Genomic DNA, 24391 nt, shown 5'->3' on the forward strand with positions numbered 1-24391 from the left:
CTCCCTCCATCCCTCGCTGTTCTTTCAGCTGCACAATAACTCCACAGACGGTCACCTTGTTACTTCAGCCTTCTGTTTTCCTCCTGCTCTTCCACTCACTTGTTTCTCCTGTATCTGTCTCAGTCACTTCTACTCGCTCTGTCTCTAATTTCTTTGTGTGTCTGCCTTACTTTCTCAACTTCCGCCTCAATCAATATACTTGATTTTCTCTCCCATCTCTTCCTGTCTGCACTCCTCTGCCCACAAGCTCTCTGCAGCGGTTGTGTGTGTGTGTGTGTTGTCCTAGGACGTCTTTGACATCCACATCTGCAGAGTAAGCTAAGGTTAAGCCAGAAGAGATAAGTAAGAGGAAGGTGAACGGAAGTGTGTGTGTGTATATGTGTGAAAGAGAATAGGCTGATATAAGAGAAATCATCCCTACCTCTCTCCTGCTCTCAAACATATTTTACCTTCTATTAACCTTGTCACAATCAGTGTAGCTCAAACAGTAGAGGCAAATACATAATTAATAAGTTGGCTATAAAGGATGTGTGCACGAGCTAATGCAATGCAGCGCTGTGCCAAAGTAAGGAAAGAAGAAGAGGGAGTAAAAGCAGAGGACAATGCCATTAGAATAACAAAAATAAATATAACAACAGCATTTGTTTTGATTAGACTATCAGATATGATGTATAAACTGTACCTAAGAGCTCCTGAATTATATAGAGAACATGCAGACCATGAAAAACGCCCATAATGTAAAGGCTGATCTAAGTGTAACAGTGCAGAAGGAAGTGGACACGCAGCGTCAGCCACAGCAGGCTGGCCTTTTTGGGCAGTACAGTGAAGTGTGACCCCAGCCTAAAACTATTCCAGCAATGTTGATGGAGGGAGGGGGATACTGGACAAACAGCAAACACTCACATGCTCCAACACACATACACAAACACAGAAAGCATGGAGCTTTTGATTGACGGATGGTAATTGCAGCTGACTCCTCGCACAGAGGGGACGTCTGATCCGACACGGGGAAAGGAGAAAAGGTTAAACAAAAGCATCTTCACTTTCTCTTCTCCTCCCTCTCGGCTCTTCCTCTAGAGCTCTGTCTCTCTTTCATGTCTTTTTCCTTTCCCTGCCTCCCTGTCTGTCTTTTTTACAGCTTACGCCCTCCCTCCCGTCTCCCCCTCTTCCTCTCACTTTCTCTTCTTCTGTCTGTCTCTCTGTTGGACCGCCTGATTGGCTGGGTTTCTATCTGTAGCGCCAGAAGGGGGCCAATGAGTAACCGCGAGTGTTCGACTACCTGAGTGTCTGGCGGAAAGAGAGACAAGAGGCAAGGGCAGTCGTGCCATGTAAAAATGCTGTTGTGATAAGATTAAAAAGAGCAAAGAATCGGATGTTTATCAGTTGCTGAAATAAAATCCATTTCCTGTTCATCGAGCATCTATAAAAAAACCCACAGCACGCGCACATTCCAGCACACAAACATGCACACACCTACAATTAGGAGGGAATCCATTGTCCTACTGAGAAGAGGGGGGGGGTTGTTGCTAGGCAACCTCTATTTCTAAGGTGAACAAGCACTGAGAGGGAATAGTCAGAGATAGAGAGGGGGATGTAATGAGGGTCTGAAACCAGAGGGGTTGACCACAGGAAACTCACCCGTAATCATTCAAACCACACGCAAATGAAGACACACGCTCAATCAAGCATGCACACACACACACAAACAATCACTTCTCTCCTCTCTCTCCTCCTCTTCTTCTCTCTCTCCATCCCATCCTGTCATGTGTAAATCTATGATGAGGGTATTAGTGCTCCAGGATGGGGGTTATTTATGTGAACAGCTGCACAGAGTGAATATTTGTATGTTAATATGCAGCAAGGAGCTGCATGGGAAACATTTTCACGTGTTTCCATCTGACCGTCTGTATTGATGCGTGCAGCTGAGCAGCGTCCACACACAAACGGACAGAGAACTCCTCGTGTGCAGTCTGTCACACCGCTGGCAGCAGGCACCGCTAGCTTTCTGCTCAGACACCCCTCAACTTAAATGTTTCGTCAGAGAGGTATGCTGACGCAGCCTTCTGCTGGGAAATGTATTTTGGTTGTGTGTGTCCTGACAAATCTGCAGCACGCTGCAAAGTGGCTGTCTAATGGGTGGAATACATTTCACGGTAAGGAAGCAGCCATTCTTGCACACCGTGTTTAGAAAAATAAACGCCAGCAAATGTCTTCCCTCAGGTCTGAATACGGATCATGTAGCTGATCACACAGCCCCTCAGCTCGAATTAATTTTAGCTTTCAAGGGAACAAAAACTACATTTCAGCAAACAGTCTTTGACTAGCTGGTGTTGAGAGTATTATTACTAGCAGTGCGGACAACCATTTAAAGCAATAGTAATGTAGGACCAGTGGAGGATTTAAATAGGGTTGCAAATAACATTTTAATTCTTCATGATTTATCATATTATCTTCACAATTATTGGATGTAATTTTTATACAAAAAAAAAGACTCTGGCGATATGATGCGTATCATGATGAAGGGGTTACTCTCATAGACTGGCCCGTGACATATGAGGCACCTTACTGTCACCCATTGGTTTCTCAACTGCGTAAATTAAGCCTTGTGTTTGGGATTTAGCCATGTTGGTTTTCGGGAGCCAGAACGTTAGGGTGGTGTTACGCCGGGAACACACCGGACGCGGAAGCGCCGCGAATAGCCGCCCGTTTCCTTTCGGCACCCATGTTAACCGCACCACCACGGCCGGCTCGCGCCCTGCAGCGATCGTTTTGGCGTCTGGTCTATTTTTTGCGCGAGCCGCAAGCGATCGCGGCAATCCTGGCAGGAAGTCACCCATGAAACAATGAGGGATCCGGTCAATTTTCAAAATTAAAACAATTTTCAAAATAAAACACCGCGATTGACAAATGCGATGTAATGTTTTTGTGCTTTTATATATTTGTTAGTATCTAAACAGAGTGCGAGAGAGATGAAGATACACATACAGACACAGACACACAGACATAGACACACACACACAAGAAAGAGAGAGAAACAAAGTGGACTGGCTATAGGGGGTGCGGGCGGGGTGTCAAAACACACACGCAAACAGAGAGAGAGATCATGATGAAAAAACAGCTCCAAATGTGAGTAAACGACAGCTGAGGAGCAGAGGCGCTTGACGACCGGCGCGGAGAAATGCGCGTCTGGTGTGAACGGAAGTGCTCCGGCTCGCGCACGATTTCCGTTGCGCAGCGCTTCCTCGTCCGGTGTGTCCCCGCCGTTAGGGTGGAGCCAAGGCTAACTAATTCGCAGGTGAATGAGCTGTTTCCCTCATGTTTCCCACAGAGAGAGATTCTATTTGTGCTGATGGCTGACCAGTGTTGTGACCAACAAATTTTATTGTTGATAATTAGTTGGTTACGTCATCACGTGTGTTCATACCAGGAAGCTACACAGGAAAATGGCAGAGGCCGATGCAACACCATCGTGTTCTGAAACTTCTACAGTCTGGCAGCATTGCACCCTCAACGCTGCAAAGAAAAGGATCGCCTGCAAGATTTGTAAAGCGGACCTTGCTTGTCGCGGGAGCATGTCGGTAATGCGCGAGCATTTGAAGAGAAGACATGGTGGACTTGTGGATGATGCAGACTCACCCGGATAAGAGAATTAGCTTCTCAGCTAGCTAACGTTAGCCATCTATAGACCAAGTTATAAAGTTTTTTAACATTAATATAACACTGTAGTGCTTTAGAAAGAACCTGATTCATCTCTCATTTAAACAGAGTTACAGCCACGCTGTGGGATTTTTCTCTCATTTACATTTTCAGTCCCTCGCCTTAAACACTTCATCTTTTTCTCTCCTTCTCGTCTTCTTTTGTTCCTCCTTTTATCTATGTTTTGTATCAGTAGAAGCCAAATCAGCAGCAAAGTGTATTTAAAGACGTATTTTTGAATAGATATATCATATTCATTGTCATTATTGTTAGTTTGCACATGCTTAAAAGAGCCTCCAACTAAATCTAAAAGCTGATAGCTAAATAAGAGCCATTAAGTAATTGTGCGATTCCATATCCAACTAGTCGAGTAATCGTTTCAATAATTGATGACTAGTCGACTAACAAAATAGTTGTAAGTTGCAGCCCTATGTAATTGTGAGAGCTTCTTTAGAGCTTGTGAAAGGTAAGGGACCTGCCGCTCGCTCGCCCGAATCTCCGGTGAGCGAGCAGCGGGTGAATAGTTGCCAAGGATAGAGAAATGAGCTATTCTAGACCAAAGCGGGTTTTTGTATCAGAACACTTCATACCAAGTGTATTGCTGTATGAACCAACACGTCTCCTGGTGTAGGAGTGGGAGTTCAGAGACTGAAATCCTGCATCCTTAAGAAGCCTGCTCAGATAATTTAGGGCTGCTTTCTGCACAGAATTGCAAGTGGGGAAAATAAGAAGCAGTATAGTCTGACAAATGGCTGCATAGTCTATTGCTGAGTGGATATAAAGCTTATTTACATGCAAACCCTTCTGCTTACTCAACCTTACGAGATTCATGAACGCTACGGAGCGTTTCATAAATCTGAAAACAGGAAGAAAGAAAGAGAGAAAGAAACGATGAAACATCTGCGAATAACCAAACAGGAATAAGGGAAGTGAAAGCACATGTGGCGTGCAGCACATGTGTGACTTTCTAATCATTTGGGAAATGAATAAAAAATAAATCAGCACGACTCATTTTTGCAAGCACCTGGTGTGAGGTGGCTGCACATACAGTTTGTAGTTCCCTTTAAAATCTTATTATGAGTCAGTTTTTACGAGAGGGTGATCAAGCACACATTCTCATTTTCATCATTCACCTGATTATCAATTACATTCAATTCGATTCAAATGTAGTTTTACAGAGACACAGTGGCTACATGACATTTGAGTACCTTGATAAAAAATGCATCCATCTGCTTCAGATGAGTTAGTGAAACGAAAAGCATAAAAGGGATCTCATCTTAAAAGGGTATTATAGAATATTGTATGCAGAGAAGGCGCTCTTAATGCTTGAGGGCATTTCAAGGACTTTTAATATAATCAGTTCTGCTTCAACAAATTTTATCTTGAGGCCTCGAGAGTGGCAGACGACTCTTCAAAGAACACTGGCGGCTAAAGTTAGATAGAACTATCGCTCAAGTCTTTTGCGCACACATTTTTCAACATTGCATTATGCTTCTCACAAACTCTGGACGACTGCTACATGCAGGAGACGCAACGTCCTTATTTTAGGTCCAATCTGTGACGAATCAGCTGAGTTTAAAAGCAAACAGTAACTGCTTAACTTCTGTCCCATGTCGTGAGGCCTTCAGGTACCTAGACTGATGTATTTATAATCATTTAATATTTCACGTTCCACTTAAAACCTCTTGAGTAGAAGAGTGCTGTATAGTACATAAGGCACTGCTGGGATTTGAACCCAGGATCTCCTGTTTACAAGACAGGCGCTTTCACCAACTAAGCCACAGCGCCACAATTATGTGCATTAAAAAAAGAAAATTTCACTCAACCACACGATCCATAAAAGCAAATATTACATTGAATCACCAGACCTCTCTGGGTCGCACGACTAATCAGAGCAACAAAGCGTGATGTAGCAGTAGCTACTAGGCTAGGTAACTAGTTCCAACATTTAATTCATATGGCTTCTAGTTCCACTTTTTACATGGAGATTTTACTTGATATGATTTAGTGGTCGACAACACTTACTCCATATTAGATATATGTTTGGCCAACCAGATGTCGGCCTGACTTAATCTCATTCTGCAGATACATGTAGAATTTGTCGGAAAGTGAAATGATCGTTGGTGTCAGAGGATTTCTAGTTTCTGTAGTATTGTCCGCTAGCATTTCAGGAGCATTGTCTGTATGCAGGAAAACATCACCTCTATAAATAGATATTTGCATGCAGCTAACAATCCGCTCATGGACGTTGTTTCTCAACTCCAACTCCATTCTTGCCTCTTAAGTTGCTAGTCGGACTGTAAACAATGGCAACACAAGGAAAAGGAAGTGTTGGCTTGAATTCCTTTATTACTAACTGCAGGGGAAACTGGATGCCCCATGAAGTTGGCAGTCAATCCTAGAGGCTACATCGTCGTCAGACATTAGCCAATGGCTTCTGAGATTAGGCTTGATTAAAAAGCAGTAGTACAGTGCAGTGGTTTAGCTCAGTTGGTAGAGCAGGGTCCCATGTACAGAAGCCACAGTCCTCAACGCACTGATTGCAGGTTCCACTCTGTGTCTTCTGATCATTTGTCATCCCCCACTCTCTGCTCCCATCATTTCCTGTCTCTTTTCAGCTATCCTTTATATTAAAGGCAAAAGCCAAAAAAAAATGGTAGTACTGGAGGAGGATCAGACGCATCTACCAGAGGATTTTTTAATTGTACCCTCCACTATTGAAGCCTTTATGTTTGCACAGCAGTTAAATATCAACAAGTGTACGCGAGTACATCTAAGACGTTGGAAGCAGCAGATCTTAAGCATTGTTGTTGTTGAAAAATGCAAATTCCCCCAATGTCATTTGAGCTCAGCAGGAAAACAATCGCATTAAGAGGGATTACAATTGATGGCTCATAACTTCAATTATACAAACTCAAAATCCTGCAGCTAATCACACACCGGAGGTTTCTTCTATCAGGTTTGTAACGCAAACAAGGCCTCAGGAAAAAAAAGGCACTGCTGGGATTTGAACCCAGGATCTCCTGTTTACTAGACAGGCGCTTTAACCAACTAAGCCACAGCGCCGTGGTAACAGGCATTGAATGTAATGTAGCAAAGGTCAGACACAGGGATGAAAGCAACACATAGAATCAGCTCATCACATATCTGTCGCTCTAAAGTTAGAAGTAAATAAAGCACGATTCGGTGAGTACAAAGTGTAAGGCCTTTGTCTGTGAATAATGTGATGACCAGCCAATAGAGGAAAATAATCTGCTCTATAACAGGATAAAATAACTGCGTGGCTAACGTGACTTTTGGACCTTGTTTTGTTTTGTGTACAGACTTTCAACCTCAGCAAGGTGGTCCATTTGCACACTAGAATGCTTAAAAAGCTCCAATGCAAGATGTATATCATTCAGTCTGTCTGAGTAAATAAAAGGAAGATGACATCACAGGCGGCGTTAAACATCCGTTTGATAAACATGTGTCTAAGTACACATTCAGTACGAGTCTAGCCGGTCTTACCTGTGCGTAGTCCCTCTCCAGCTGCCCCTTCTTCAGACTGTAGCTCCTACAGAGACAGAAAGAGACAGAGGTTAATCTAAGGGTTATAAAGCAATATAAACACATATATGTAGTTATGAGTTTGTGTGTTATGACAAGTGTCACAATCATGTTTGCTAGAGAGAAATTACAGTTTCCTCTTTATGTTTGACAGTTCCTCTTTCCCTCCCAAGTTCTGACCCACAATCCCCTTCAAACTCTCCCCATCCCGGTGGCAGAGACAGCGGAGGCTCTTATCACAGCCCAGGAATGTGCAGAATGAAAAACACAACATTAGGTATACGATCACTCAGACAGATAATACACTGGCACTGTGTGCTGAGTGAACCAAGCAGCAATGCTGGAGATGACCTCATTTGCAGCTAAACATTTTACTGGCAAGCTTTTACGTATATAAGCCTACTGTGTTTAAATATACTGATTGTTATGTACCATTTGATAAGAAGGCTGGTCCTCACTAGTAACAAGGGGTTGTTTTGTAAAAGACTCCTACTAAAGCTGCCTTAGTGTGGAGTTTTTCTCATTTCAATAATTAAAATACAAGTCTTTGTTTAGCAGAGCAGATCCAAGTCTTGGCATTTGAATGTCTCATTCTACTGGGCGCCTTTTTTAATTCTTCTATAAATGCCCTTGATTTTTTCTAATGCCCACTTTCCCTTTCAGTCTGAGATCTGCATAAAAAGAAGAACAGGTTCATGGGTAAGATTCATAGCAAAATAGAGTTTCATAAAAGGAATGTATTGCATTGAATCACCTCAAGCTTAGTGGCTTTCAGATTTAAATCTTTTAGTCATACAACTTCAATTGATCGGGAGCATAGTAAAGGTACTGTTGGGATTCCAACTCTAGACCTCCTGCTTACTAATAACTGTTTAAATCACATTGACCTATGAGTAATCTCTATTTATAGAAGGGACGTGGATTTTAGGGATGGCAAGTGTTCTGGTTTCCATTTGTAGTACACTTGTAGTCCAAGTAATATTGACCAATCACGTATCAGCAGGCTGCGGCATATGCAGGAAAAACAGTCCTTGTGCAGAGCAAAAGCAGGTGGACGTAATGCGCCGTAATGACATTGTGGCTCCCATCAGCGGCTATCTGACAACCATTTACCTTCTTATTAATCTTCTAAACAATCCGCTCTAGATCTAAAATTCAGCTTGAGATAAATTCCCTGACACTGTGTCAGGGAAAGCTGTACAGCGTTTAGATTTCCCAATTTCCTCGAATGCATCAGAAATGATCGATCCGGCCTCCGTTAAACAAACAAGCATTTTAAAAGTAGCTTTCTTCTCCTCTTGAGGACGGACCTGACAAAGCTTCATTTTGACTTTTTACAAATCTGCATCATGATGTTCAAATATCGGCAAAGGTAAGACCTGTTAATTAAGGTAAATCACAAGAAAAACGGTTTCTATTGCAGCATGCGGAAAAGAAAGCTGTTTCTCGCTAACCTCCATCTACATGCCCGGGCATGTTCACAGGTGTCCCCAGAGGCCATATCATCGTCAGACTATAGCCGATGGGATCAGAGATTGATATCAGTTTGATATCCCACTTAAGTAGAATAGTGCTGTGTAGTACATAAGGTACTGCTGGGATTCAAACCCAGGCTCTCCTGATTACGAGACAGGCGCTTTCACCTACTAAGCCACGGCGCCTGACTATATGTGAATATCACTCAACCTCAGTATAAAGAAGAATCAACAGACCCCCATGGATTGCTCTGCTGATTCAGTGAACCAATCAGAGCAATGAAGCATTCAGTCAGAGCAACAAAGCATGATGTAGCAGTAGCTGCTTGGCTAGGTAGCTAGTTCCAACAATCAATTCATATGACACCTAGTTCTACTTTTGGCATGGACATTTTACTTGCTGTGATTTACACTTAGCATTTGTACAAAACGTGAACTAATGTCCAGGTAATCTCAAGAATGTAACTGTTGATTTCAATGTTATTAAATGACTTTGAAGCATAAAACGGTGCATCTCTTTTACTTTATACTTTGGTTAAAACTTTGCATTTATGAGCCATGTTAAGATCGATCTTTATAACATTTAAAAACAAAAGTAACATGTATCATTAGGGACAACTTGAGAGTTCAGCTTCATTCAAAATCAATAAGTCACCTCTGGAAGCAAGACTGTGATTTAACCTTTCAGGACCTTGTGTCCTAACTGAGGCAAAAAAGATGAGATCAGGCCATTCACCTATTGTTGTGGTTTTCACAACTACTAGTGGACCAGAGTTGTTTCACATGTAAATGGGGTCAAAGTGTGGAAGTAGTTCAGAAATGAGCTTGTCATTAGCATTATATGTAGGCACTTTGATCACATGCAGATCTTAAGGACTCACTCGCCCACTGGAGAGCTCTCGTTTCAATCTCTTGTTTAAGGCTCCTTAAGAAGCTCTGGAGGGCTTTTGCCAAAGTATCAGACTTGAGATCTGTTGTAGATAAAATAGACTCAGATCTGGATTTAGGGGTGCAAACACATGATGTTTACTGTTGTAATCTATTAACTGTTACAAAAAATACTTTCTATATGAATAAACTACAATCAGAATTTACCTTATGCCAGGAATGAAGTGTTTCTCCAGGCATCAAGAACTAATCCTCAACCAGAATCAAGATATCTCAAAACCCAGATCAGTATTTATTTAGCTGGTTGTTAAATTATCATGATGCAAAGAATTTAGCGCAGCTTCCCCTCTGGCTGTTTTTGATAAGCAATGATTTAAGGCCTTTAGCTAAGGGCAAGTTTACATCATCTCATAAAACAGCATACAATATGTGTAGCCCAAGGACATATTATGTTGTATGTGTGTGGAAAAATAAATAACATACTTTTTTCTTGTACTATTTAATTTCACTGTAAATGTAACTCAATCCGATGCAGTCTCAGACAAACTGAAGGAGCGTGAAAGCTACAATCGAGCAACAACAGGGAAGGGAAAGAGGAAAGACGGAGCGAGGAAGACAACACTCACTGTAAGCGAAATTATAGCCAAATCTCTTCATGCTTATTACAGCTCAAACAGACAGGACACAGCTTCTTGTCGAATGTTTCCCAAGGCTGCTGTGTATCTCTGTTTTCTAAACAGCTTTAGATTTCTGGCTTTAACAGCTGAAAAGACACTTGGGGGAACTGAACCAGTCTTTTAAATCCTGCGCAGACACAAAACTGCAATACTTCAACCTGTCAATGATGTACTGCAAAAGGCTGGAGCACGTGTGTAGTGTTTAACACCACCCCTGTGCATGTCAGCTGAAATACTACAAGCTCCCTCCGCTGATAGCGCAGACACATCCACCCCCCACCCTTCAGCAGTGAGTCTGCAGTCTAGAGCATGCTCACTCGCACAGCAATGCAGGCCTCGTTGGCGCAGTAGGCAGCGCGTCAGTCTCATAATCTGAAGGTCGTGAGTTCGAGCCTCACACGGGGCATGTGTTTTGAAATGTGCGCAACAGTAAGTACACCTCATGGTTAAAGTACTCTAATGAACACCTATTGCCTGTTATCATGAAGTAAAATGCTATGTTCCAGTCTGTGTTGTTGGTTTCCAAACCCTGAAATCAAATCAATAAATGTGTCAGAGCAGAGAAGAACTTCTTTATTAAATTTGTAGTAGTTACATTGTTATTACAGAGGCTTATTATAGGAAGGAAATAGGGATACTAATACAATAATAACATTTCTGTGATCTCTGAGATCAGAGCAGAACGAACACTTCCTACTTCGAGTCATTAGAGCACTCTTTCTTGATGTTGTCGGACAGATGTGTGTGCTTAGTATCAAAGTAAACTAGATTGACATTCACAGCTGTTTTTGGACGTCAGGTCAGTGTACTGCAATACACAGCCTGTAATGATAACCCAGAAGCCCCCACAAATGATAAGCATATACCTAAACTACTCAACTGATAAGCAACTCAAATCTGTATCTTATCAGGTAAAAGAGAAGCTGTCTGAATCAATCATGATAGCTCTTTAGCTGTTACAGGAAATCTATCTATTAAACTTAAGGAATTATTCTCATGTCATAGCATTGAGTTGCTGTTGTTGTTGTTGTTAGTAAACTGCAACATGGAAGTATTGCATTTCAAATCATTCTGTATGACTTCTGAGATCAGCCTACCAGGTGAAAAGGCACTGCTGGGATTTGAACCCAGGATCTCCTGTTTACTAGACAGGCGCTTTAACCAACTAAGCCACAGCGCCACATCCTTAGGTCCAATTGGATGGAATTTTAATTGTAAATACAGTGAAATACAGATTTGATTTTATTAGGGGCTGTACAGAAAGCAAATTTAAGGCATTTATGTAACCAAACCAGAGGACTGCTCATCATGGGTAGGCCATGATTAGAATCAGAATCAGGGTTTATTGCCAAGTAGGTTTAAACATACAAAGAATTTGTTGTGGTGTTTTGGTGCATGATTAAGCAGCCGCTCTCAGTATCAAATGAACTGGACAGTAGTCGATGTGTATTATGTAACACTACACAATTTGAAATGTAAAAGAACCAGCTACCTTGCCCGGCAGCCTGGCTCTACATGCCTTGTTTCATTGGTGTAGCATAAGAGGCATTTAGGTCTAGGCTATGTCTTTTGGTAACGCCCCATGGAAATCAAGAGAATGAACTGGTTCCAGACTTACTAGAGTTCAACAATTTGTCTGATTGTCTGTCTTGCATCCGCAAGTTTTATCATCACTAGTATGGTATGTTTACTTTTCAAATTTAAACAGGTTTTCTATCTAAAATCTCTATACAGTATATGTACTTAACAATATTATTGAAGCCTTGTACGAGCATTGTGCTGCACTGTTTATAGACCTATGTAAAGCATTTGATGCATTATGACATCCACACAATGGTGAGGTATCCATTTGCTTAGCTGTCTGAATCCATGATCAATGACATATTGCATTTCTAAGAGCACTTCTAAAGTATAGATGGTATGACTTCTGAGATCAGCCTACCAGCTGAAAGGGCACTGCTGGGATTTGAACCCAGGATCTCCTGTTTACTAGACAGGCGCTTTAACCAACTAAGCCACAGCGCCTCCCACGATCATAGCCTGGCAACTCCGGATGCAATTTTTTTTTGCTCTGGCATGTCCGACTGGTCCGTCTCCAATCCAGCTACCCAGCCCGGCAGCCTTACATGCCTCGTTTCATTGCTCTGAGTGGTATATTGCTGTTGGTGAAGTCCCATGTAAATCAAGAGAATCAACTTAAACTCAGACTTATTAGAATTTGTCAATTTGTATGATTGGAATCAAGTTTTATATTTAAATGATGTCTGTATGTAGTTAATGGAAGCCTTGAACGATCATCGACGCTGTGCTGCACTGTTTATAGCTCTATGTAAGGCATTTGATGTCTTTTGAAATCCAAGCAATGGTGACGACACCATCTGGAAAAGGACTACAAAGACCAGTTACTAAGCAGTTAAATTAGGGCTGCACAACTGATCAAACATTAATCCGGATCATGATTTTGGCCTCCCACAATCAAATAAGCATGATTGGCGGCAATATTGTCGTTTAAAATGCGTGCTCCGCCCTTAGCAAACTCGGCTGCATATCAAATCAAGCGCTCCCTAAACTAGATAAACCCTTGACAGGGTGGGTTACCAAACCCAAAAAATACATCCATAAATGCACCAGAGTGAAAAAGAATTTCGTTTTTAAGTTCATAATTGTTATATTGTTATTGCAATCTCTCACATGAAAATCAGCTGAATAAAGACACCCACTTGATGATGTCAACTGAGAATGAACAGAGCACACACATATCAGCGTGCTGTCAGACTCATGTTAAGTGTAAGTAAAATCTGAGATCAGCCTACCAGGTTAAAAGGCACTGCTGGGATTTGAACCCAGGATCTCCTGTTTACTAGACAGGCGCTTTAACCAACTAAGCCACAGCACCGTGTGATGAGCACATGGGAAGCAATGTTTACACTGGCTCCTTAAGTTGCTCAAATAATGCCTGGCTATTTTTGTCAGAGTCTTTCAGGAAGTTTGGCGTTAATGTTTGATAAATTAAACCAGTAATTGTCTTCAGGTTTAGCATGATGTGTGTATGTTCCCATACTTTATGTGTATCATGACGAAACTTTTGATTTTGACTTATAGTACCTCTGAAGCGGTGGCAATTGGCTGCTTATGATTAAAATCAGACAAATGATACAGCACCTTATCCCTCAACCGGGTTTAAAAACAGGACTCAGCACTTGCAGCACATCTGCAATGCACTAAGGCAGAGCCATCAAACCAGGTGTTTTTGTTTGCCTAGCTTAACTAGTTGTTATACTCGCCCACGCTTACCACAAACAAGGAACAGGAAGACACGAATGTCATACATTATTTGTTGATGAATGAAGATGTGTATTTCAAGAAGCGATGCAGATAATGTGTTAAGTAAAAAGATGTGGGATTTTATTTTATTTAAAAAACATTATTGTCACAAGTAGGCCAATGACATAACAGGGTTCCCACTCTTTTTAAGAAATCATTTTCCAGGACTTTTCCAGGACATTTTCCAGGAGTTTTTCTTGACAATACAAGACAGCACTTGCTCTCAAACAGTCATATCATTTACAGGTAGGGCTGGTAGTGACACATTTAACCCCAGTTTTATTCCTCCTTTTTTTGATGATGCAGGGTTCATGATGAAGTTTCTTAAAGCCCCTTTTACACTGCCAGTGCAAGGCGGGATTATTACACCACTGCTATGTTCCGTCTTCTGTGCAAAATGCATGGAGGCGAAATGGCGAGGCAAAGTCGTTCATTAAGCCTACATCTATTCAAGTTACACCTGAAAGAATTAATTAAATTAAAAATTTTCCGGGCAACATAAATTATTTCCAGGACATTTGGTCATTTTAATCAATTTCCAGGTGTTTCCAGGACTGGAAAACTAGTCTCTAAATTTCCAGGTTTTCCAGGACACGTGGGAACCCTGCACAAGTTCTGTAATTACATTTGTGTGTTCTCTTGCAGTAGAGGGAAATATTTATCCATAATGGCTTTTAGCCTACCTGTAATAACACACATCAATCTACAGTCCAACATTAACAAGGCTTAAAAGTTGGAACAAGAAAATCTGAAGCATTGTTTAATAAATGAATTTCCTATGAGCTGAGCAAGGAAACAATCTGCTTTGCAGTGATTATAACTGTCCAGTAATAATTGGAATCATGAAAATGCTCTATATCTAATCCACCGCAGGAGTTTCTGAGCCGTTCTCAAACCCTACTCGCTCTCTACCATGGAGTGAACTCAGTTGGAAGTCACACAGCTGAATTAGCATCCTTTGTTAAGCTGTAGGCTATATAATACAGTGTCAATCTTTGGGACGAACTCCCCGCACTCAGGAACACAGGAACTTTTTAAACCATTTTTTATGTCACAACTAATAATAAGGTAAATAACAGTAAAGCAGACTTAAAGTAACAGTCTCGAAGATTTGAATTTTGGTGCTCTTGAGCGCCTCCCACTGGCAATAATCGGCTATTTCAAGAACACTTGTCCCAATTTAACCATACATCATCTGAGTGTCAAAATTTGTTTCCTTTTTTTTCTCGATTTTCACTTACTTTTGCAGTTGTATCTGTAGTGATCAACCTTTTCTTTGTTTGTTCAACCATAGTAGATTAATGTTTCCTCGCAATGCCTACAGAACCTGGAAGTGCAGCCACTTAGCTCCGCCTACCCTCTCTGGCAGACCAATCACTGCTGGGTGATGGAAAACATGTCACTAAATGGGCACCGCTTGTGATATTTTCCGTGAATGTTGCCACAGACACCCAGTCCGTAGGCCAATCAATCACCATTGTGTTAACTCATTTGGTGATAGATAGTGATTTCAAAGAGATTTATTTACATGAGAAAGTTTTAGATTGTTACTTTTAAATTGCTCAACTACTTAATAAAAAAAAAATCGCACTCCCAAATGTATTCTGTGGCCTCTTTCTTCTGTAAACATCTTCTGCTTTTCACTGTGATGTTTCTAAGTTGCAACAGTCCCTGTAAATATGTGGGGTCTTCTGTTTTCTAGATTAGAAACTGTTAGTATATCCTGAATATAATGTAAACTTTAGGATGCTAACAAGTGTATTTAATGTCTATCTTAGCTAAAGCAGTTTACATTTCTAAGTGTAATGACAGGGACCTTCATTTCCGTAGCTGTTGGAGGGTTTTCACAGGCCACTCCCACCCCATGTCACATGGGCACTTGGGATTCAAAACAAGGACCTCCTGTTTGACTAGTTAGGCACCAGGAAACCAACTAAGCTACAATGCCAGCGATCTAACACGTGCCAAGAGAAAAGTTTTAGTTTTTTTAAAAACCTGACTCATTTCCAAGTGAAGAATTCATTCGAATTTCGTCTGAATGATGAAGAGCGCGTAACTTGGAAGCACTGTAAATAATAATAATAATAATTGGCCTGTGACTCAGTCATAACACTTGAACTGAAGTGAATCAGCTTCAGTAGCTGCACCTGGCTGTGGCAGTGATATGAGTTCATGAAACCAATCAATTTCAATGTATTCAAAATAAAAAATACTACATTATCAGTCTCTCTCACACTCATTCAGTACATATGCAACTGTGAATGCTGTCGCACCAACACATTCTGCTTTGGCATGTTAACACAGCGGTAAACTTTGTGCTGCTTAGGTCCTCAGAAACAATGAAGTCTTAGTAAACACCAGTACACAGATAAACACACACACTCATCCTCACTGGGATCTTTGAACATGTCCAGGCTTTACACGCTTCCATGGTTACCCTGCGGCAGAGACCTTCTATGCAAATATGGGCACCCAATTAGCTGCTAGAAATATCTCACACTTACTGCGTGTGTTGGTATGGTTCTGTCTTTGTCTTTAGACCTGATGGTTAAGTCTTTAATTGTTATGAAATTAGTTATTTAATCAGTGATGACCACAGTCTATTCCTCCATCCACCTTTGCATTGTGTCTCTTATCCCCTCCTCTTCTGCACTCTGATTTCTTGCCCTCTCTTTCTCCACGAGCCCGTCCCTCGTCCCTCATTTCTCTCTCTCTTTTTCGACCTCATCACTCCATGTGCCCATCATGTGTGTGGTTATGTGTTTGCATGGTGCCTGAGTCAAAAAGCAGCGTCAGCATCAGGCTGGGCGCAAAGAAGAACGGGAGAAAGAAAATACCCAGATGAGTGTGTGTCTGACAGGAAATACTTAAGTGCTTGAGAGGGTGGACACTTATGCAGTGCATGTGTGTGTGAGTGGAGACACAGAGAGGCAGGGGATGATCAAACGTGGGAAAACAGCTGAGATCAATGGTTTACAGGACACAGGCTGAGATCAGTGACAACAGGATAAGCAACATGAGTCACAGACAGAGAGAGAGGCGGAGGAGGGTGGTCATGTTTTCACACTGCGTGATCACCACCAGACATAATAGAGCAGATTCACAGCCGGGTTTTTTTTTGTTAAAGACGAGAACAAGCAGGCAAAAATATTCACTACTTTAATTCATTCAAAATGTATAAATGAGTCAGAAAGTGGCTGTTTGCTAGCAGTGAAGGCATTCGCTTTATACAAACCCATTTACCCCCAGAGTTTTATGAAACATTGGATGAAGGAGCTGGGTACCTGCGTCCTCTCTGACCTGTTTAAAGTCTCTCTGCAATCTTGAGAAATCAGCTTTTAGAGCTCAATCATGCTTATCAAGAGAAAAGAGAATTCCACTATCAAAACATCAATGTTGTGCTGCTGTGACCAAATCAGAAATGGAGACTGGAGCAGAAAGAGTTAAAGAAAAAACTGTTCCCTCTTAGTCTGACAGTGGGAGTCTAAACTGTGAAACAAATCTCTGTGGAGACATTTTTACATTCCGAAAACAGAAATGAAATGTGCCATAATAGTTGGTGGATGTGGCTTTGTCACTATTCTGGATAACACTTGAATGTGTCACAGAATGAAGCATCTTACAGTGGTAACTGTATCTGTTGTCATTGATCTGGCAGGTGCAGTTATTACTCTATTATAAGTTATGAGGCTTTTCTATGACACAAATACTGCTGTGGTTCTAAATTGAAAAACAGAAACACTGTAGTTAAAGTGATAATTTTGAAGATTTTCATTTAAATAAATGTCTGTTAAGTCACTATCTATCACCAAATGAGGTAACACAATGGTGATTGAGCCTATGGTGCATCGATGAAAGCCTTTGCATTTGCAGTATTACGGACCGAGCGTCTGGTGCGACTTTCGTGGAGCTAAGCGGCTGCTTTTCCGGTCTCTGCAAGTGTTGCAAGTAAACAGTAACCTACTATGGCTGAACAAACAAAGAAAAGATCGATGACTACAGATACAACTTCAAAAATAAGTGAAAATCCAAAGAAAAAGACACAAATTCGACGCTCAGATGAAGGCAAACCATCAGCGAGGAAAATCAAGAGTTATAACCGGAGCCAACCGTGGACGTCCCACATGCAGCGCTGTCTGGATATCTGGGAAGTGTGCTCCCGCAATTACTGTTTATCGCCATAGGTGCCGCCAAAGACAACGAAACTGAGATCTCGGAGGTTAGCACTTTAAGTAACTAAAGGAACAATTAAACCCTGGTCTCCTGGAATAAAGTCCCATAGTTGTTCGACCCATCCATCCCCCCCATCACTGCCCAACACCACAATAAGCTAGAGGACAGAGTCACATGCTGACCCACTGACCAGGCTGCCATATTTATTTGAATATTGAGTAAAGGATCTGGCTGGAACAATTTGTTCTCAGCTGCTTAGAAGTCAATGTTTGCTTTGCCTTGTCTGCTTTTATTCACCCCAGGGACAAATTATAAGAAATATTTTAAAGTAATTAGAGTATGATGCAGTTCCAATACACAGTCAATGAACGCTGAATAACATAAGCAGCTTCATAAAGGTAGGATGCAGGGTTGTGATCTTACATTTGAACAAATTGTAGGGATGTTTACACAGTACTATCCAGTTTATTTTTCTCATTTGGTTGCGCTAGTTTCCTTCTATTCTTTTTTGTAATACCTGTTATATGACTACCTACCTTCCACACTGTCTATTATTAAAATGAAACCTGCCTCAAATGCTTCCAGTGCTTCCTAAAGTGTGCCTCAGCTTTCCGCTGTGACGCATGTTTAAATATATTTTCCTTTGAGATAAAAAAAGAGAAAGGTTAAGCAGGTAATGATTAAAGATCACCTTTGCCCCAGTTGAGACCCACTACCAACCCTGTCATCCTGTCTATTGTCTTATCCCCCTGGGTCCACTATAACCTGTGGTCCACCTGCGCTTCTTGATAACAGCAGAGGTCTTCTGTGCTGTCATTTCCCCAAATACATAGGCGGCCTAATTATATCAGGCGGGTGTGAATCAGCAATGCATTAATTTAGGTCTTTTTTTCCCCAATGAGTCCTTGATTTTCTGTTCCCGCCTCTGCCTAAATTATGGAGGCTGCAGTGAAAAGCATTAATGAGGACTCTGATAGCATTTTGAGTTCAAACCGGGGAAGCTAATCTAGCTACTCAGCATGGAGACCCATTAGGTTTTAATGATATCTGCAGATAATTCCTAGGATTTGCTCAATAAATTTGAGTGAAACACAGATTTCATTTATCCCATGCAAATGTGCAGCACAAAGCGCAGTCGTTTAGGGAGGGGCGGGCGGAGGGGGGATTAAATTCCTAACTCACATCAGGGCCTCAGTTGTAGTCCGGTCTAGTGGAGGCATCAGCTACACACACTGTTTAGTCTTTGTCTTCTCACTGCTGTCACCTCTGCCACTTCTCTGCCTTCATAAGGTGCTTTGTCTTATCTACGGTACATTTGAAAATGGGGCTTTTGGTATCACAAGAGTTTACAAAACAAACAGTCTTTACAGCCGTTATGCCACATCACATCATGCTAAACATGAGGAGAATAATGACAGCATGCCTTCCCTTCTCAAAAAGCTATCATTGTGATGCATTTACTGATCCCTCTCTACAGACAAAACCAACATAACCTGATAAAGAAAATGACAGCTATATTGTTAAGTCTGCTCTTCTTCAGCAACAGAAAGGTATGGTGGGTAAATTAAGATGAGATCAAATGAGAGTGCCTTTTTTTTATGGTTTGCATTGGTTGATGTTAGTGTGTGCATGTGTGTGTGTGTGTGTGTGTGGTTGATGCAGACATAAGGGTATGGAGGATTTAGCTGGATTGAGGACACCAAGTTGACTCCCTGACTCCACCAACTCGTCATCGTTTTCTCCTCTCTCTCTCTCTCTCTCTCTCTCTCTCTCTCTCTCTCTCTCTTTCCCTTATCCTCTCAGCTAAGACTAGTGCAGCTAAAATGTGGTCACAGAGGATTAAAAGACTACCCTTTCTCTTTCTCTCTTTATGTCTTCCTTTTTTTGCTTTCATTCTTTCACACTGTTTCTTCACAGTTCCCCATTTACCTTTAACAACTGGTAAACACATAGATTGAATAGCCTACACTATAGCACGCAACTCGTGTGTGTGCATGTGTGTTTGAGTGTGTGGGTTGATTAAAGCCAGCCTGTGGATTAATTAGGGTAAATAACCTCAAAGCAGATTTCGGGATTTAAGAGTTAAAATCTACAGTAGGCTTTACGCTGGAAAATGTGTGTCTGCCAGCCGTGTGTGTGTGTTTCATTACACGGCCACGCTTGTCCTGTATGGTTCAGCTATTTTACAGGTGATTTTTCAGGTTATTAAGTGGACATGACATAGGTTCCTCAGCAAAAGTCAAGCTTAGTCACCTTCATTGTCTACATAAACAATTTTGGCGTTCGATTTTCAGTCCTAAACCCTGAAAAGTGTGTGTTTTGCAAGGACACAATACATTACTTAGCATTACTGTCAATGTCACAGTGTTAGCAAACTGGCTAGCTTCCTATTATTGTCCATTCGCTGAGTGTTCAAGTCTGCATTCTGACCCTGGATGGGGACAGGTCAATAATTGCTTCTTCCTGTGGAAATCCCTGCTGCATAACAATACAGTCTGGCCAGTTAGGGATGCATTTGTTAGGCAAGCTAGAGAAGGATGTCTCAATAAAGTTTGGGGTTAGTCAATGCTGCAAGTAACCAATTTTTATAATACTTGAAGCTGGAAGCAGGTATTATTGAGAAAATGCTGACAGTTATGTTTCTGTTGATCAATTAATCAATGTACTGTCTTGTGGTTTAATCCCTATGGCTGTTACATCAAGTTTTGAAGGACAAGTGAAAAGCATCATGAGCCATCACTCCCTCTCTCCTCAGACGTACACCAATTTGAAGAGATTCATAACCCTCATCTCTTGGACTGAGCACCACACTTTCACTATCAGCTGTCCGGTTGAACTACTTCCCTATTAAGCTTAAGTGGACAAAGACAAAAAAAGAAAAAATCAATAAGAACAAAACAAAATGCCCATTTTCTTCCTGTTTACTTCTTGTGTGGGCTTTAGGTAAACAGAGTTTTCCCATTAAACAAATCAAGCATTTCAGTAGTATTGGTGGAGACAGTTTGGCCAGCTGCTGCCTTGTAGTAATTCAGGTACCCACTGCTGCTTCTAACAACAGTCACAGTGGTCAAAGTCTACTACTCTCCGTTATTTGGTGCAAAGAATAAGGACATGTCTTTAATAGGGTGTCTGATAAAGTGCCTCTGGAAGGGGGGCTGTAATTGGGGTTAAGGGGTGTGCTCAACAGTTAACATTAACAGTAAATGTAGGAACATAGAACCAGGCGTTTTGACTGCATTTTTAGTTTGGCTAATCCCATCTGCAGCATTGCAATCAGAGCCACTGACTCGGAGGCTGCGGCAATGAGGACGCACTAGCAGTAACGCCAGCAACGGCGTTAGCATTAGCCGCTTTGCTAACGCACTCAAACAGGCACTGCTAAAGATATATAGACTGTTGAACTTCCATGTGTTTCGTGAGTTTGCTGGTGTTGCCCATTTAAGACGCAGCTACCTTTGCACATAAATTGCACGAAGATGCACAAGAGGTTAAATTTGGTAAAGTGAACTCAAACTGTCGAAGCCTCTGTCTGCCATATAGACCTACTAGACTTTCTCCATGCAACGTCATTGCCTGATGCTGGCCGCTTCCTCATCACTAGGGGACGGATGCCAGCTCTGTTACAATGAAACGATTGAAATAAAACATAGGCGCACTGTTTGTCCATGAGCTAACCGTTACTTTCGGTACCGACCAATCACGTACCGGTACCAAAGAATACCAGTTCTCAATACCCATCCGTAATTGAACACCCAAATTTCAGATATCCATAACATTCTTGATCTTTAAAACAATCTCACAAAAATATACATCACTTCAAATAAAGTCAGCAACATCATCAACAAAAAAACTAGAGGGGCTCACTCAAGGACACAAAGACTAAACAGCTGCTTGTTGCTGCAGGGGTTTGGGTGAGAGTCTACCAATCGAAATGCAGTTTACCCAATCACTGCACCACCCCGCTGCTCCTGTTTTAACCCCTGTGAGAATGTGTCATCAGAAATAATTACAAAACATAAAAGGCTAGCAGAACATACTGAGAAAACACTGCAGGAAGTGTCTTTAAACCATAAGGATGACAAAGCCAATTTGAAGATCTTTACCCAGTGGCATGTAGCGCCATCCCTCACTGACTGGAAGAACTAACACATTTTAGTTGCATATGCTTAACTGGCTCTCCCCCTCTCCCACAAGTGAGACCAGGGCCTTGTTCACTCTCCAAAAGCCAGCAGCAACAAGGCAATCTGTTCTCAAACAGCTGGAGCTGCCCCCAGGAGTGGAAGGGGGAGAAAGAGAGAGGAAAAGAGGGGGAAATTTCAGAAGAAGTGTAAAAATCAGAACCAGGGAAAAATACAGCAACAGAGGCGGAGAAGCAGAGAGTATTAAGAGAGAGTTTGCTGTCATAAATAATCAATGCTTAGTCAACATTGAGAATGAGAGCGTGTGAAGGAACCAGGGTTTCCTCCCATTGCCAAATCCAAAGGGGAAAACTGCCAGACTCACACACGTCATGAGTAAACAGAGCAGAGCCAAAATGAAAAAGAGAGATATGGAGACAGACAAAAAAAAAAGTGTCAGAGCAAAAGAGAGTGAAAAAAAAATGGAACCAGGGGAGAACGAGAAGATGGCAGAGAGAGATAGGGAAAGAAATCTTGGAGGAGAGAAACGAGAGGAAGAAAGACACGGAGTCAGAGAGCAGGAAGAGGGCAGCAGGAAATTCCTTCGTCATTTTCTCGACCCTTTGTCCTTCTCAAAAAACTGGAATATGACAATTTTCCTCCTCCCCGTTTTCTTTCACATGCATGCCGCTCCCACCAAACTCATTACTTGCTTCTTTCTTACATTTTATGCATGGCAGTGTCTACAAAGCCTGACAGATGTATAGGTCAGTCAATATTATTGGGCCGATATTGGCTCATCTATTTATAATGATTGAATAATAATGTTAAATATTTCTTAATAAGGTTGTTTGTGTAAGAGAGCAGCCCTCTGACTACATCTGCAGAGTCATATCGTTAAAAACAAACACACTTTATCCACTGCCATATTGGTAGACCCCCTAAAATCAGTATCAGTCTCTAACATCCCATATCAGTCCAGCTCTACTGTCCATGTGCGCATGGCGTGCAATCCACAGTCAGCAATGATGACTAGATTTAAAATCATCTGGCACTTGGTGAGTGAGAACAGCACTGTGTTGTTGGTGCATGTGTGATACAGACGCGTGCATACCTCATGTCTTCCAGCAGGTCACATTCAGTCTGGTTTTTAAAGTGCAGTCTTGTCATCTGCTCTGTGTGTGTGTTTTTCAGCTCCTGTGTCACTTTGACCTGGAGGAAAAGAAAAAGACATGTCAAGCAAAGAATGTATCAATTAGTCCTCAGTCTATTGTGATCCATATTGATGATATCAATAACTAGATATGGCACTTGATATTATTTTATTTTGTTACGATAGTAACCATAGTATAAGGAAAGGAAAGTCCAGTGAACTGTGAATGCCTCTACCTTCCTGCAGGCCATACACATTAATAATTACTAATGATTTCTCTCTCAGTGGCAATACACCTCACCCCTTGTTAGATCAAATGTTGCATGAAATAAGCAAAAGCCAAACCCATCTACTTTAAAAGGATCTGGTACGACTGTGACCGGAAAAAATGTCTTATTGACTGGCTCTGTGCAATGTCACAAAATAATGACCTTGGACTTTAAAAGGATAATCTCTAGTTTTGTTCTCTTTGGCAGCACCTATGGCGATAAATGGTAATTGCGGGAGCACACTTCCCAGATATCCAGACAGTGTCGCATGTGTGACGTCCACAGTTGGCTCCGGTTGTAACTCTTGATTTTGCTGACGGTCGCTTTACTTTTTAGACTGTTTGCCTTCATCTGAGCATCGAGTTTGTTTCTGTTTCTTTGGATTTTCACTTATTTTTGAAGTTGTATCTGTAGTCATCGATCTTTTCTTTGTTTGTTCAGCCATAGTAGATTACTGTTTACTCACAACACTCGCTGAAACCGGAAAAAGCAGCCGCTTAGCTCCGCCTACCCTCTCTGGCAGACCAACCACTGCTGGGTGATGGAAAACGCGTCACTAACTGGGCGGCGCTTGTGTGAAATTCACCACCAACACCAGTCCATAATACTGCAAATGCAAAGGCTTTCATCAGAGGGCCATAGGCTCAATCACCATTGTGTTACCTCATTCAGCGATAGATAGTGACTTAACATACATTTATTTAAATTAAAATCTTCAAGATTATTACTTTAACATGTTTTGAGAGACCAAGGTGATTTTTTCAAAATAACTTATGGACCCAAAAACAGTCCAAAGGTCAAATATATTCAATTCAACGTGATAAGAAATAGGTTTGTGTCGACTGATGATGCCACGATGCCTCCATCGCTGATAGTTGACAATCATCAACTACGTCCTCTATCATCAGATAATGTAATTTAAAAGCTGCTTGTGTACAATGAGCTACACCAGATAAACTGACTTTATTATCAAACTTGTTGCTGATAAGTTCTTTGTTCATCCTGTTATCAAAATGTTCCTGTTCTAATGACAATATTGGGGGTAGAGCTTAAGAAACACGAGTGTGATTCA

The 24391-nt window shown here is 41.5% G+C and overlaps 1 protein-coding gene and 7 non-coding genes across 8 annotated transcripts in view; 1 reads left to right on the forward strand and 7 right to left on the reverse strand.

Annotated features, from left to right (window-relative positions):
• The window catches only part of LOC138597278 (F-BAR and double SH3 domains protein 2-like), a 70093-nt gene that overhangs the window by 41943 nt on the left and 3759 nt on the right, over nucleotides 1–24391 (reverse strand). Inside the window, exons 2-3 of the mRNA XM_069668859.1 lie at nucleotides 23012–23109; nucleotides 7204–7249 (exon numbers count right to left, since the gene is read on the reverse strand). Coding sequence (XP_069524960.1) covers nucleotides 7204–7249; nucleotides 23012–23109 — 144 coding nt within the window. The remainder of the gene's footprint in view (nucleotides 1–7203; nucleotides 7250–23011; nucleotides 23110–24391) is intronic.
• trnat-ugu (transfer RNA threonine (anticodon UGU)) lies at nucleotides 5411–5484 on the reverse strand. The gene has a single exon. It is a non-coding gene; the product is annotated as a tRNA-Thr (tRNA).
• Nucleotides 6689–6762, reverse strand: trnat-agu (transfer RNA threonine (anticodon AGU)). Its single transcript has one exon. It is a non-coding gene; the product is annotated as a tRNA-Thr (tRNA).
• On the reverse strand, nucleotides 8830–8903 carry trnat-cgu (transfer RNA threonine (anticodon CGU)). The gene has a single exon. It is a non-coding gene; the product is annotated as a tRNA-Thr (tRNA).
• Nucleotides 10616–10688, forward strand: trnam-cau (transfer RNA methionine (anticodon CAU)). The gene has a single exon. It is a non-coding gene; the product is annotated as a tRNA-Met (tRNA).
• On the reverse strand, nucleotides 11389–11462 carry trnat-agu (transfer RNA threonine (anticodon AGU)). The gene has a single exon. It is a non-coding gene; the product is annotated as a tRNA-Thr (tRNA).
• Nucleotides 12234–12307, reverse strand: trnat-agu (transfer RNA threonine (anticodon AGU)). The gene has a single exon. It is a non-coding gene; the product is annotated as a tRNA-Thr (tRNA).
• trnat-agu (transfer RNA threonine (anticodon AGU)) lies at nucleotides 13105–13178 on the reverse strand. The gene has a single exon. It is a non-coding gene; the product is annotated as a tRNA-Thr (tRNA).

The sequence above is a fragment of the Semicossyphus pulcher genome, unplaced genomic scaffold (genome assembly GCF_022749685.1).
Source record: "Semicossyphus pulcher isolate SPU_LCO1_2020_fin unplaced genomic scaffold, fSemPul1.0.p SCAF_19, whole genome shotgun sequence".
Taxonomy (NCBI): domain Eukaryota; kingdom Metazoa; phylum Chordata; class Actinopteri; order Labriformes; family Labridae; genus Semicossyphus; species Semicossyphus pulcher.